General features: G+C 45.0%; 1 protein-coding gene and 1 long non-coding RNA gene across 7 annotated transcripts in view; one reads left to right on the top strand and one right to left on the bottom strand.

Moving 5' to 3' along the window:
• LOC134348348 (receptor tyrosine-protein kinase erbB-4-like) overlaps positions 1–15,239 on the top strand; it is a 1,006,440-nt gene that overhangs the window by 339,606 nt on the left and 651,595 nt on the right. For all 6 annotated transcript variants that reach the window (XM_063051562.1, XM_063051560.1, XM_063051559.1 and 3 more), the window contains exon 2: positions 5,445–5,596. In XM_063051562.1, the coding sequence (XP_062907632.1) occupies positions 5,445–5,596 (152 nt within the window). The remainder of the gene's footprint in view (positions 1–5,444; positions 5,597–15,239) is intronic.
• LOC134348349 (uncharacterized) overlaps positions 11,149–15,239 on the bottom strand; it is a 34,790-nt gene continuing 30,699 nt past the window's right edge. Inside the window, exon 3 of the long non-coding RNA XR_010018397.1 lies at positions 11,149–13,624. This is a non-coding gene — a long non-coding RNA (uncharacterized LOC134348349). The remainder of the gene's footprint in view (positions 13,625–15,239) is intronic.

Here is a 15,239-nt window from a genome sequence, read left to right as displayed (position 1 = left end):
CTTTGAAAAGGGATAAAAAAGAAAAAGAAAGATTATTGAACTTCACTAGATTGAGAGATATCATTGGGTTGACGGAGATCTTTGTGGTGAGGGATATTGTTCAGTTAAGCGAGATAATTTGGGTGCGAAATATCACAGAGCTGAGGGAAATCACGGGGTTGAGGGACGCCATGTAGTTGAGGGACATTGTGTGCTTGAAGGATGCCAGAAAGTTAAGGACATCGCAGCTGCCCTGTTGTAGAGGACAATGAGCTATTGTGATCTTTGACCTCCAATATAGACAGGCATTGATGTGGAAGCAGGAAAGCCGTAGCTAAAGATGACCTCTAAGTGCTGTGCTCTGCACGCTGTGGTCACGAGTGAGGGGTCACAGATATTGGTCTGTTGCTGCTTTTCACTACAGCAATGCTTTCAACCACTGAGTGTTTGTGGGTCACAACACACTCTGGAAGCTGAGCAGAGATTTTTACTCTGCCCATTATCTGTTTGCCAACAACCTGTTATTATCAGTACATTAAAGGGGAATGAATAGTTACTCATACATCATCAAAGGTGAGTGCTCTGAAAAATTATATAAGGAAGTAAACGAAAGGTCTTGAGCCTAAAAGTTTACTAGAGTGACTGATGTGTATGTTGCTTATCAGATTTGTGGCCCATCTTTTGTGGGGCATTGAAGCTGCAAAAAATCTACGCAACAGCAATAACGCACCATGTGAGATGCTTCCATTGTGTCTGCGGGTGTCACATAAATGGATCTTGCCTTCTTCATGGACTGTTCTGTCAATTCATTTGGAGGCAGCACTGTGGAGCAACTACTGCCTCTCAGTACCAGTGACCCAGGTCTCTCCTTCCCTCAGCTTTCTGCAGGGACTTCCATGTCCACTCATTCTTCCCCACTGGTCTCCCTCCTGACACTTACCACCGCATGCGAGACAAGTACTATGCCTGGCCAGTCACCTCCTCCCTCACCACTATTCGGGGCTCCAGGCAGCCCTTCCAGGTGAGGCAACGCTTCCCTTGCAAGTCTGCATCCGGTGCTCCCGCAGCAGTGCCCTCTGCATTGGTGAGACTGGACATAGACTGTGGGACCGCTTCTCTCCATCCATCTCAAGAAGTGGGATTTCCTGGTGGCCACCCATTTTAATTCTACTTCCCATTCCCAATCCAACATGGTCTCATCTACTGCTATGATGAAGCCACTCTTGGGTTGGAGGACCAACACCTCATATTCCACCTAGATAGCCTCCAAACTGAAGGCATGTCATCGATTTCTTTAACTTCTGATCATTTCTACCCCCCCCCCAACCCTTCTCTGTATGTTTTAAAGCACACACGACAAAGGTCTTCTCCAGGAGGATAAGATGGTGGTGCGACGCAGCTTGGGCGGCCACTCCGGTGAATGATATCTGTAATCTGTCAAGTAGGGTGCCGTGCACAATCCTGATTTGATGGAGACAGACGTGAGAGAACAGAGGAACACCTGGAGAAATTTCTGAAATGCTTCTTTCGCTGCTGCTGTTACTGTGTGATCCTGAATCTCCGGAGAGGAAGGCCTCGAGTCCTCGGCTTTGCTTGTTGCTCGACGGCCAGGGCGGGGTCGAAGCGCTCAGCAGAGATGGTGCTCAGTGCTCGGTGTTGAAGGGCTGGTTGGAGGCTCAAGGTTTTCAGACGGACTCAGAGTCAGCTGTGGTCAGGTGCTTCCAATGCATCGACAGTTGTCGGTGCCTGGAGGTTTATGGCAGAGAGAGTTTCTCCCTTCTGCCGCCTGCTATCGGGACTATCGGGAGTCGATCGGAACTTTGAGACTTTTTTTTACCATGCCAATGGTCTGCTCTTTATAAAATTATGGTATTGCTTTGCACTGCTGTAACTATATGTTGTAATTATGTGGTCTTGTCAGTGTTAGTCTTTGGTTTGTTTTGTTTTTTTGTGATATCACTCTGGAGGAACATTGTATCATTTCTTAATGCATGCATGCATTTCTAAATGACAATAAACAAGGACTGCGTGTCCTCATAATCTAAAAAAAAGCTAATTTTTATTGGTTAGCACTCCTCCCTCGTCAGGAGCATTCTCCTCTCATGCTCTCTCCCTGAACACTGCACATCATCGTTTGTTTACCATCCATCATGCTTTCTAACACCATCACCTTCCTTTGCTTTGAATTCAGTGTGAAGAGAGAAGCCGGTTCTGAGAAAATGGCATCTTCTGAAGGACAGCGAAGCACGAGGGTTAACCTGAGAAGCAAAATCAGCATGGGTCCTTTAAGAGCAGCCGCCATTCCCGTTACCCACCCCCCTCCCACATCCGCCCCCTCTGAATTCCGACTTTTCCACTGTGAGAGGGGTCCGCCCCTCCCTGCCATGTATCCCCTCCTCCCGCCCAGATCGGTGGGCAGTTTTCAGAGAAGGGCTCCGAAAACTGCTGCCCAGGTCTGTAATAAAGGATGGTGATACCCCAGGTGACTTAGGTGCGAACCCTACTCTAGCAAGCTCTGTAAGATGGCTCCGTGTTGGCACATTCTAATAGAACAACAGCTGCAGAGCTTGGAAGTGAAAATTAAATGCAGCCGGATCTCTGCCCCAAGAGGTGATCAATATTCTGCCTGTATCCACATTCTCCTCTATCACAAATGTTTACCATCATGAAGGTTAAAATTAACCAGTTTAGTCTACAACTATCACATTCCATTTACTAGTTATTTTTAAAGCCACCTTATCAAACATTAAGCTGCTGGATCTGGAGAACAAAGCTGTTTGGAGTTAATATTGCAGAATGTGTCCCAGTGCCGTTCTGTGGGAGAGTCTCACATCATCCTCCTTTAGAGGAGGCCGCTTTGCTTGGTAGGTTATCCCTCTCAACACTCTGCGGTCGTGGGTGTAGCCTGAACCTAGCCCAGTTTATTGGTGAGCACACTGAAGGAAATGTCACTCTGCCTTGCTATCACTTTTGTAGGAAACAGGAGCAATCTCAAAGAAATTACAAACATTCTGGAAGAATTTAATCATGCACATTCAAGAAGGATTGTTCCACTCCGAGGTACAAAGCCAGCGTTGCTCCTCGGTAGTTAGTAATTAGAAATCAATTTATGGTTGACATGTGTACTGAGATAAGTGAAAAGCTTGGTTTGGCATGTCACCCATACAGAACGTATCATCATGTCACTACATTGAGGTAGTAGAAGGAAAAGCAATAACGGGATACAAAATATAGTATTACAGTGACAGAGAAGGTGCAGTGTAAGCAAAGACCACAATGAGGTTGATTGTGAGGCCAAGACTTCATCTTTATCATGCACGAATCTTATAACAGTGAGGTAGAAGCTAGCCTTGAGCCTGGTGGTGTATATTCTCAAGCATTTTCATCTTTTGGACGAGGGGAGAAGAGAGAATGACCGGGGTGGGAGCTGGCTTTGATGATCCTGGCTGCTTTTCCAAGGCAGTGTTGATGGAGAGATGGTTGGTTTTCATGGTGTGCTAAGCGGTGTCCATAAATCGCGGTAGCTTCTTGCTGTAGCTGTAGCAGTTGCCAGACCAAGCCATGATGTATCTGGATGGGATATTTTTTACTGTGCATCTGCAAATGTTGGTAACAGTCAATGGGGAATGTGCCGAATGTCCTCAAGCTTCTGAGAAATTAGAGCTGCACGCTGATGTGCTTTCTTGGCCATAGTGTCCACATGGCTGGACCAGGTAAAATTGTCAGTGATATTTACACCCAGGGGCTTAAAGTTACTCACCCATCTCCACCTCAGCACCATTGGTAAATACTAAGCATGTGGGCTTACTAGTAAATTTGATATGCCACTCTTCTTTATCCAGGGAGAAGTGCATGTGTGCCCACATTGTCCCGGCACCCAGTGTGTTGTATTTGTATCTACACGCATGATGGAGGGAGGAAGAGAAGGAGAGGTTCGATGAAGTAGAAAGAGAGAAGGCGGGGTTAAAGAGCTACATCCATGGTTTAATTTGCGCAGAATGTTTATCACTCTCCCACTGCAAGGATTACATAGATGCTTTTGTGAATTGGGAACACCATTAGGCTCTGAGCACCACAAACATATTCATTCATATGAGCAGGGATGAACAAAGGTGTGACTCCTGGCTGCCACCTGCCCCTCATCACTTAGTAACATTGCTGATCAAAATCTCCTCAGCACAAGCTCTAAAATGTATTGCTGACATTAGTTGCTTCTTCACAGAAGAGATGCACCATGATAGAACACATTTCGTTGTTTTGACGCATCTTTCAATTTTCAGTGTAAAATATTTAAGTGTGAAATATGCAGATAGAGTAAACAGTCAGAATCTTTCCCAGGGTAGAAATATTAAATACTAGAGAGTTAATGTAATTTTGACATTTACTGCTCCCTCTACCACCAGTAGGTAGTGGCTGTAGTCTTCGATCTCCATTTTCTGTCTGTGAACAGGTATGTTCGTCAGGTTTGATTTACCAACTTTCACAATAATGTCATTGACTTTTTCATTTAGAAACCTTTTTCTCTAAGATACACACCACCCTCTATACAAAAATTTGCACAATCCACCTTGACAACAAAATTTCTTTGATAGGAAGCTTTCCAGGTACACATCTGTTGAACAAATTGAGGAATGTTTGGAGCAACACACAGATGCTGGAAGAGTTCTATGGATCAGGCAGCGTCTGTGGAGGGAAATGCACAGTCAGCTCCCTTCGTCAGAAATAGCAGGATGACTCTATCTAGTGAGCAGAACCCTGGGGTGTTACAATTACAAGGAGTGAGATGGGCCCAGTAACTCCTCTGAAACATTCCTCTCCGACAGAAATCTCACCGGCTGTGGGCTAACTCAATAACCTTGTCTTAGGTCCTGCACTAATCTAAATGGAATGTCCGTGGTTTATTTGAGTTTGATTGTTTTCAATGTGAAGTGCTGGTTTGATTGGTAATGTGAAGATGATGTTGAGCAGCTCATTACTGCTCATTCTGAGCCCTGTAATCCTGTTTTGTTTCAATGAAACTGCTCATATTTTAACTTGCTCTCTGTGCAAATAAGGTTTAATTTTCTCATTTCCATTGGGCATTTTACAAATACCATTAAACTAGAGGTAGTCAACAAATCTTGAATCGCAATTTTTATCATTAGCAAAGCTAATTTTTGGATGCACAGTAATTTTCATTTCTGCAGAGTCACTCAATTATTGGCACCTCAGGGAGGAATGCTTTGATTGTCAGTTTATATTATGGTTAGCAGATTGTTTAATGGATGGCACCACTATAAATGCAGAAGGAACCTTGTTCTTGTAGGGTTAGATCATCAATTTATTTTCTTTTACACTTTCTGAAAAAAGGGATCAATAACTTAATTTTACAATGATAATCAACCGATCGACAGGAAGATTGACCTATGTAATGTTTCGCCAATATATCTCTAATCCTCCGTCTCTTGTGCTTTAAATCATAACAGTGTGCGCCGGGACTGAGAACAAGCTCAGCACCCTCTCTGATCTGGAGCAGCAGTATCGCGCATTACGGAAGAATTACGAGAACTGCGAAGTTGTCATGGGCAACCTGGAGATCACCAACATCGACCGGAACAGGGACCTCTCCTTCCTGCGGGTAAGGTGGCAGCGTCTTGATGCTTCATCACGAGTCCAGGGTGTGCCCAGCAGAGATGCTGAGGACAGTGCTTTCTCCTGTACCACTTCCACTTACACATGCCCCAGACAGGAGAGCACCCAACCAGTGTGCAAAGTATCAAACTTGGAATCCGGGAACCTTTCAAGTTCAGGTAGAGGATGCAGACAGTGGGTGTGCAGCGGGAAAAGGGCATATGCGCAAGTCAAATCTTTCAGGTGCAGTGTCCTACTGAAACATTAACCTCCCCTTTCGCTCCATCACATTTGACAGGCGCGCATTCCCAATATCCTGTTTTCCAGTTTGTATTTGCAATTTTCCCTTCCTGATGCGTTTAGTTTTACCCTCCTCTGGAAGCGTGCAGTGCAGAGACGTTGAACGAGTGATGATGTTCTTCAGGAGAAATGATCCTTAGACATTCAGAGACAGAATCTCCTGGTGCCAGTTGGTGTTAATCTTCTCCACTATAACAGTTTGCACTAAAACCATTTAATGATGTGATTTACAGTTAATTACTTAAATCTGTTTGGTAAACTGTTACAGCGAAACATATCTATCACATGCCAGACCATTAACAATCTAATTAAGCATCTTGGAGTAGATTTAAGATAGTGCAATCTGAAAAGAAGCTTTGAAGCCCTGTGGGAGGGGTGCGTTCTGATGAGGCTCGGGCACTTTCTTTTTATTGTCCGTATGTCTGTCTAGGGAGCATGAACCCTACTTACTTGCATTAAATCTTGTCCATCTCTTATGGAAGTACAAAGTACTTGCAGCATCAAGTGGCTTGGCAGTATCCGTGGAAGAGGTTATAACTGGTGTTTTAGGTCAGTGTACTTTCTTGGAAGTCAAGCTTCAAAGGTCAAAGTTCAAAGTGATTTTATTATCAAAGTGGATATATGTCACCAAGTACACCCTGAGATTCATTTTCTTGCAGGCATTCGCAGTAAATATGAGAAACAGGAGAGAATCAATGAAAGACAAACAAGTCAAGCTTATTGTCATGTACACAAGTATGGTGAGGTAGAGGCACAGTGAAGAATGTACTTGCAGCAGCATCATAGCCACGTTGGGACAGGAGCACACGGAATATAAATTATACCTTTGAGTGAGGAAAGGAAAGAAGACTGCATGCATAATACCTGAGTGCAAAGGATAAATACACTGGAAGCCAGATCAATGGTAGTGCAGGAGGTGATTGGTAATGTTCTGTTGCTGGGATAGTTAGGGTTGTGCAGGTTGGTTTAAGAACCTAACAAAAGAAAATCTGCAGGTGCTGGAAATCCAAAATGCTGGAGAAACTCAGCAGGCCAGGCAGCATCTATGGAGAAGAGTAACTAGTCAGTCTTTCAGGCCAAACAGGACTGGCGAAGGGTCTCAGCCCAAAATGTCAACTGCATGTTTTCCATAGTTGCTGCCTGGCCTGCTGTGTTCCTCCAGCATTTTGTGTGGTTTAACGACCTGTTGGTTGTAGGAAATCTGCTGCTCCTGCACCTAGTGGGTACTTCAGGTTTCTGTATCACCTGCTTGATGGCATCAGGAAGAAGGCATGTCCTGAATGGTGGGGATCCTCGAAGATATTTGCCGCCTTCTTGAGGCAGCACCTGCTGTAAATGCTGGCTGTAGTCTGGAGGGCCGTGCCCATGATAGACCAGATGTGTCCATGACTCTCTGCATTGATCACAAGACTCACTTGCATTGCCACTTTCAGGGAGGTATGGACTTGGGCCCCAAGATCCCCGTGTATGCTTCAGTACTATTCAGGGTCCTGCTGTTAACTGTATACTTTCCCTTTACTTTCGAGCTCCAAAAGTGCAACACCTCACACATACTTGGATTAAATTCCGTCTGCTATTTCTCTGCCCATAAATATAACTGATCGATATTTCATTTCTTTTAGTCATTGGTCATGTAGGACAGCGGTCCCCAACCACCGGGCCGCAAAGTATTCGCTACCGGGCCACAAGGAAACGATATGATTTGGCGATATGAGTCAGCTGCACCCTTCCTCATTCCCTGTCACGCCCTGTTGAGCTTGAACACACGCGCGGTCATTACCTGCGCGTCATCCATGTCAGCGTGGGAGGGAGATCAACTCCTCGAGCTTGCAAATGATGACGGGCTGAAAAGTATGTTTGACATAACATCTCTGCCGGCATTCTGGGTCAAAGTCAAGGCTAAATATCCTGTGATAGGCAAGAAAGCACTGAAAACGTTGCTTCCATTTCCAACATATCTCTGCAATGAATGCAATGAAAACGAAATTGCGGAATAGACTGGACATAAGGAACCCCCTTCGAGTATCGCTGTCTCCCATCACCCCTCGATGGGACCGTCTTGTTGCAGGGAAACAAGTCCAGGGCTCCCACTGATTCAGCGATATTGGTGTGTTGCAATGATTTTATATGTTCATACGGGGAAATTATGTGCTGTGTGTTTAATATCCAAACGTTACTTAAAATGTTATGATACTATTGATTATAAGTGACTTATATAACCATATAGCAATTACAGCACGGAAACGGGCCATCTCTGCCCTGCTAGTCCGTGCCGAACGCTACTCTCACCTAGTACCACCGACCTGCACTCAGCCCATAACCCTCCATTCCTTTCTTGTCGATATATCTATCCAATTTTTCTTTAAATTATAATATCCAACCTGCCTCTACCACTTCTACTGGAAGGTCGTTCAACACTTACTTCAAGCCCCTGTCCTCCCCTGATAATTGACTTATCACTATATTCATGCGAGGAAAATATGCGGTGTGTGTTTAATATTAAATTCGTTTGATAACCCCTTTCAGAAAGGAAACTGAGTGTATTAGCCACTTATCACCTATATTCCGGTCATGATTAACACCCCTGCCCCCCGGAACAGAATCGCCAAAAACGACTTTTAGGAAAATAATCGGCAGGTACACACATGCGCAAGTTGCACATGCGCACACAGGTGCCTGCGCAAGGCTTCATGGTCATTGTAGTCTTTCTTGGGGTAAACACAACGAATTGGACTGCTACTCTTGTCTGTTGGCAACCCTCCCCCCCCCCCCCCCCCGGGTCGGCCGCTCTGCAAGAATATCGTTAATATTAAACTGGTCCGCAGTGCAAAAAAGGTTGGGGACCCCTGATGTAGGGTACTTATAACCTTGGCTGGATCCTCTGCCTATGAGAAAGGAAAAGAGATAAATGGGTGACTTAGCCAAGATCAGCCATTTAGCACAACAACCTTCACTGTCTGGGGAGAACTATTCCCAATGGGTGACTCAGACTGGGGCGAATTTCCTGGCTCACAGAATCTTCGTGAGCAAATCATTCCCCCTGTAATTTCAACTCCAGCAGGTAAATTTGTCTTTTCCGAGGGTCTAAGATGACTGCTGACCCATTAACATCTCCCCATCCATTGCACCAGTCATCTGAGGTCCTTGCCCACTCTGCCACTTCACATTCTGAATTTGAAGCTGTCCACTGACCTTCACTTGAAATACGAGTAATTGCTGGCCCAGTAATTATTCACAGCTGTTCCTGTTGGATTTTCAAGAGTAATTATCCAAGGTGAATAAGAGATTAGCATTCTGGCAGTTTACTTTGTGAGCAGGAATGAGTGGCAATTCATATTGTTATGACATTCCAAAACTGGAGAGGAATTATAGAGCGACTTCAGATATTTCTTTTTTATCAGGATTTACTACAATGAAGCTTTTGGTTCTGTGTGTGATTGCTGACAGAAGAGAGAGCAAAATGAGAATCTCAGGTCTCTGTCTTTCGTTTCTTGGAAACAACACCGAAAATGAATAGTTGTCATATGGGGGGAGGCATTGGGAGCAGACCCAAATGCAAGGCACAGACACTGAGGTACTAGGAACAGGACTCGGTGTGTCAAGAAAGCAAGGGAAGTGGGGAAGAAATGACGCTGGACAAGACACAGGCCCTGGATTAGGCTAGGATGCAGGGCCTGGGCTAGGACATGGACAAGAAACACGGGACCCAGACAAGGAACTAGGAACAAGAAGCCTGGACTAGTGACATAGAACTCCGGAACCAGAGTCTGGACAAGGACCCAGAACCTGGGTCTTGGTTTGGACTCGGAACCTGGGTCTTGACTTGGAACCAGAACCCGGGTCTAGGCTAGGACTCGGGACTAGGATCTTGGCAAGGACAGGACGTGGCTACAGAACAGGACATGGAACTCCTGCACAGGACGAGGCACATGGACAGGACGAGAATGCAAAGCCGTGGCTTGGATAGGACGAGGTTCTTGGATGTTGCTTGGACAGGATGAAGTTCTTGGACGTGGCTTGGACAGGACGAGATAGTCCCAGCACCGGGCTGGGCGTGGTACTCCTTGGCTGGGCGAGGCACATGGACAGGACGAGAACACAAAGCCTTGACTTGGTCGAGGGAGAACAGGAACACAAAGCCTTGGTCGAAGGAGAACAGGAATGCAGAGCCTTGGTTGAAGAGAACAGGAACACAGAGCCTTGGTCGAGGGAGAACAGGAACATGGAACACAGAGCCGGGACCTCTCCTCAGGAACAGGACTTGGGGCCGGGGCACTACACAGAGTCAGGACCCCTCCTAGGGAGCAGGACGTAGGGCTGGGACTCATACACAGAACACTGAGAGACAGAACTCCACTGAAGGTAGCAGCAAATGGCCGGACCTACCAAGCAGAGGCAAGGGCACAAAGAGACGGTTCCAAACAACGAAAGACAGTCCCTTATCTAGACACAGCAAGGCCCTGGTCTTGCCCTGGTGGTTGAACCTGACGGCGTTAGAGGCGAGGACACAGGCGAGGCTTCAGAAGGAAGGGGAAGGGGAGGGAAGGGAGCAGTCCAGCCCAAAATGTGAATCAGGTGCCTCAATTAGAGCACCCAACAGCAAAAGGGAAAACTGGAAATCCTGGAATAAGGAACGATGGACCGGAATGTGGATTTCACGGACCGGATCATGACAATAGTTTTCCATTCCTGGTACTATCTCTCTGTTTTCTCTGGTCTCCTGAATGGTTAACCAGCTTCCTTACCAACAACTTCTTGTCTGCCCCTTCACCATTATGCAATAATGCTAGTACCTTGTGAAATCTTGCAGCAGCTCATTCCACACTTCTTCACTCAGAGGTTGGTGAGAGCATGGACCAAGCTGCCAGGTGAAGTGGTGGCTGTGGGTTCAATTTGAACATTTAAGGGAAGCTTGGATAAGTACATGGATGGGGTGTGGAGGGCTTTGTTCGAGATGCAGGTCAATGGGACTAGGGAAAATAATAGTTTGGTATAGATTAGGTGCGTCGAAGGATCTATGTTGTGCTCTGTGACTCCTGCGAGGCTTTACTTAATCAAAGGGATGTTGATCGGCTAGATAGTAGCAGTGATGTCTGAAAATGGAAGGGGTAAAGGGTAAGAGGTTGGGAGGGGATCTGAGGAAGTGCGTTTACACCCAGAGGGTGGTCGGAATCTGGAGCTTGTTGCCTGAGTGAAGAAGGCCTCTGGCCTTCATCAGTCAGGGCAATGGGTATTGATCTAGGGGTGCTACGTTGCACTTGTACAAGATATTGGTGAGACCACTTTTGGAATATTATGATCAGTTTGGTCACCCTGTTGTCGGAATGGTGTCATTCAGCTTGAAAGAATGCAAAGGAGATTGATGATCATTTTTCCAGGACTCAAGGGAGTGGGTTGAACAGGCCAGGACTTTATTCATTGGAGTGCAGGAGACTAAGGAGAGATTTTAGTGAGATTTATAAAATGATGGAAGGCATAGTTAGGGTGAATGCTCACCGTCTTTTTTCCATGGTTGTGGAATCAAGTACTGGAGACCATAAGAAACCTCAAGAGGTTCTGCAGATGCTGGAATCCGGTGTAATACACACAACATGCTGGAGGAACAGGCAGCATTAAAAAATTCAAGGTTGAAAGTAAATTTATTTTCAAAGTACATATACATCACCGTATACAACCCAGAGATTCATTTTCTTGCAAGCATTCACAGTAGAACAAAGAAGTTCAGAGAATCAATGAAAAATTGCATACAGACTAATAAACAGCCAATGTGCAAAAAAAGGCAATAAATTCTGCAAATACAAAAAAAAGGGGAAAAAAACTAAATAATATTAAAAATAAAGTAATAAATATTGAGAACCTAAGTTGTAGAGTCCGTAAGATACAGAATCAGTTCAGAGTTGAGGTGAGTGAAGTTATCCACTGTGGTTCAGGAGACTGATGGGGTAGGGGTAATAACTGGTCCTGAACTCGTTGGGGTAGGACCTAAGGCTCCCGTACCTTTCGATGATGTTGAATGAGAGGTTGTTATTGTGGCACCATTTAGCCAAACTTTCAATCTGCATCCTATATGCTGATTCGTCACCAACTGATTCAGATAACAGTGGCATGTCACCAGCAAACTTAAATATGGCATTGGAACTGTGCTTAGCCTCGCAGTCATGGTAGAAGAATTGAATTGACTTTATTTTTTACATCCTTCACATACATGAGGAGTAAAAATCTTTACGTTACGTCTCCGTCTAAATGTGCGATGTGCAATCATAGTAATTTATAATAATTAGAACAGTTAAGGTAACATAGAAATACACTCAAATCAGTGTTAATCAGTCTGATGACCTGATGGAAGAAGCTGTCCCAGAGCCTTTTAGTCCTGCCTTTTAAGCTGCAATACCATTTCCCGGATGGTAGCAGCTGGAACAGTTTGTGGTTGGGGTGACTCTGGTCCCCAGTGATCCTTCGGGCTCTTTTCTCACACCTGTCTTTGTAAATGTCCTGAATCATGGGAAGTCCACAACTACAGACAGACGCCCTGGGCTGTCTGCACCACTCTCTGCAGAATCCTGCGATTAAGGGAGGTACAGCTCCCACAGCAGGCAGTGATGCAGCCAGTCAGGATGCTCTCAATTGTGCCCCTGTAGAGCAGGGGGCTAAGCACACAACCTTGTGGTGCAATGTGCCAGTGGTGGTTGTGGAGGAGATATGAAAGTCATAGAAGAGTACAGCACAGAAGCAGGTCCTGCAGACCATATAGTCCACTTAAGCTGCCTGCTCCCATCGACCTACACTGGGGCCATAGCTTTCCATACCCCTATCATCCATGTACCCATCCAGACTTTTCTTAAAACATTGAAATTGAACTTACATGCACCACTTGCTGGCAGCTTGCTCTGCACTTTCACGACCCTCTGAGTGAAGATGTTGCCCTTCATGTTCTCCTTAAGTTTTTCGTTTTCACCCTTAACCCCTGACCTCTAGTTGTAGACTCATCCAACCTCAGTGGAAAATCCTGCTTGCATTTACCCGATCTATACTCCTCATAATTCTGTACGCCTCTGTACATCTTCTATCTTCTAAGGAATAAAGTCCTAACCTATTCAGGTCCTCCGTTCCAAGCAACATCCTTGAAAGTTTTCTCCATTCATCTTTCATGCAGGTAGGTGACCAAAGCAGCACACAATATTCCAAATTAGGCCTCACCAATATCTTATACAACCTCAACATAATATCCCATTATCCCATCTCCTATACTCAATATTTTGATTTCTGAAGGCCAATGAGCCAAAAATTTTCTTTACAACCTGATCTACCTATCACTAACAATGAATTGTGGACCTGTATTCCCAGATCCCTTTGTTCTACAGCACTCCTCAGTGCCCTAGCTTTCACTGTTTAAGAGCTACTTTTGGTTGGTCTTACCAAAGTGTAACACCTTACACCTACCTGCATTAAATTCCATCTGCCATATCTCAGCCCATTTTCTGGCTGGTCCAAATCCTGTTACAAGCTCTTGTTGCCAATCAGAACTGACTGAGGTCTGCAAGTGAGGAAATCGAGGATCCGGTACCACTTGGAGGTATGGAGGCCAAGGTCTTGGAATTTATTGATTAGCTTTGAGGAGACGATAGCGTTGATTGCAGAGCTGTAGTCAATAAAGCACATCTTGATGTATGTATCTTCATTGTTCAGATGTCCCAGGGTTGAGTGAAGAGCCAACGAAATGGCACCTGCTGTTGACCTGTTGTGATGGTAGGTAAGTTAGAGCAGAGTTAATATCACCAGCATCTCAAAGTACTTCATTACAGTGGATGTAAGTGTTACTGCGTTTATGCAGAGGAATAAACAATCAACGTTTTGGGCCGAGACATTTCATCAGGACCAGTCATCAAAATGCCGAGTTCTTCCAGCATTTTGTGTGTGTGTTGCTGGAGGGCATAGGTTTAAGGTGAGAGGGGAGGAATTTAATAGGAACCTGAGGAGTGATTTTTTTCAGCCAGAGGGTGGTCTGTCTGAGCTGCTAGAGGAAATGGTTGAGACAGGTTACAATATTTAAAAGGCACTTGGACAGGATAGGAATATGGGCCAAACAAGGCAAAGGAGGTTAGCTGAGATGGGAATCTTAGTTGGCCTGAACTTGTTGGACTGATGGGCCTGTTTCTATTCAGTATAACCATGACCCCTTGAGTGGACAAAGAAGGCAGATACTCTCACAATATTTAAAGGCTACCTAAAGATAATCACCAACACATTGAAGGCTACAGACCATGTACTTGCTGTCAGGATCAGTATAGATAAGTACATCATGTTCAGCATGGCCATGTGTGTGCCTAAATACCATTCCAATGTTGCTGTTGGGTTACCTTTGTTCTAGATCCACCCGCTTTCTCCTCTGCCTCATCTCTCTAAAAGAGCCTTCAAGTAGCAAATTGTGATTGGATCTTTGAAGTGGATCAGAATCAGTGGAAATTACATTCTGACAGGTTGCCTTATATTCACAGGGATACATCTGAGGAAAGTTAAAGTTCAGCAAAACAATTTAGAATTCAGCTCAGTAGGAACATTAATCAGGCAAACAAGATGATTGGAGAGTGGCCCAGTCAAGTTCTTCAACACACGGAAGGGGTGAAGGCGGAGAGCGACACTGCAGAGCTGTAAATATAGGGAGTCATTATAAGTCCGGAGGTGAGCCCAGGATCAATGGAGTGTGGAGTTTGCTCCTAACGGGTGAACTGGGGTGACTAGAATAAATACATTCAATGAAAGTTGTAAATGAAGAATGGACATCAGATTTTACAGGCAGGGTTCAGTAAGGACAGATGGTGGCAGGTTTAGTGGACTATAAATTAGCCCAGTTGGCATGGTGCTGTCTTCTCAAAGCTTTGCTTGTTGCTCAGGCCCTTATTGCAGCAGTGCGGGTGACTTAACTTTGAGTAGGATCCCATTCTACACGCTTGTTGACTCTCCGAATAAATGGAAGTCTGAAATTCAGTTAAACTGGCTAATTTCATCTGAGGCGTGTCAATGTATTGCTGAAACAGATCGGTGTTTTTAGAATGCTGCATTACAGCGTGATAGAGTGTGGCTCTGTGTCTGATTCTGGATAGTAAGCACCCAGACCACCCTGCTCAATATACATCTGTTGGAAGTATCTGATAGCATTAGAGATAATGCAGACTGGATCCACATGGATGTAGGCAGGGTTAGTGAACAATGGCTATTAGGCAAAGGGGCAATTTATTTTATGACAGACCCTGATTAAGAGGATCCATTCTCCCTAAACAGGGAGATACAGCAAAGGGACAAAGATGAATGTAAACGGGAGAAAGATTGTAAGGAGCTGAGTCGATTCTGTA

This window comes from Mobula hypostoma, chromosome 6 (assembly GCF_963921235.1).
Source record: "Mobula hypostoma chromosome 6, sMobHyp1.1, whole genome shotgun sequence".
In the NCBI taxonomy this organism is placed as follows: domain Eukaryota; kingdom Metazoa; phylum Chordata; class Chondrichthyes; order Myliobatiformes; family Myliobatidae; genus Mobula; species Mobula hypostoma.
The sequence above is the reverse complement of the archived record's forward strand: the minus strand, read 5'-3'. Positions and strand labels throughout refer to the sequence as shown.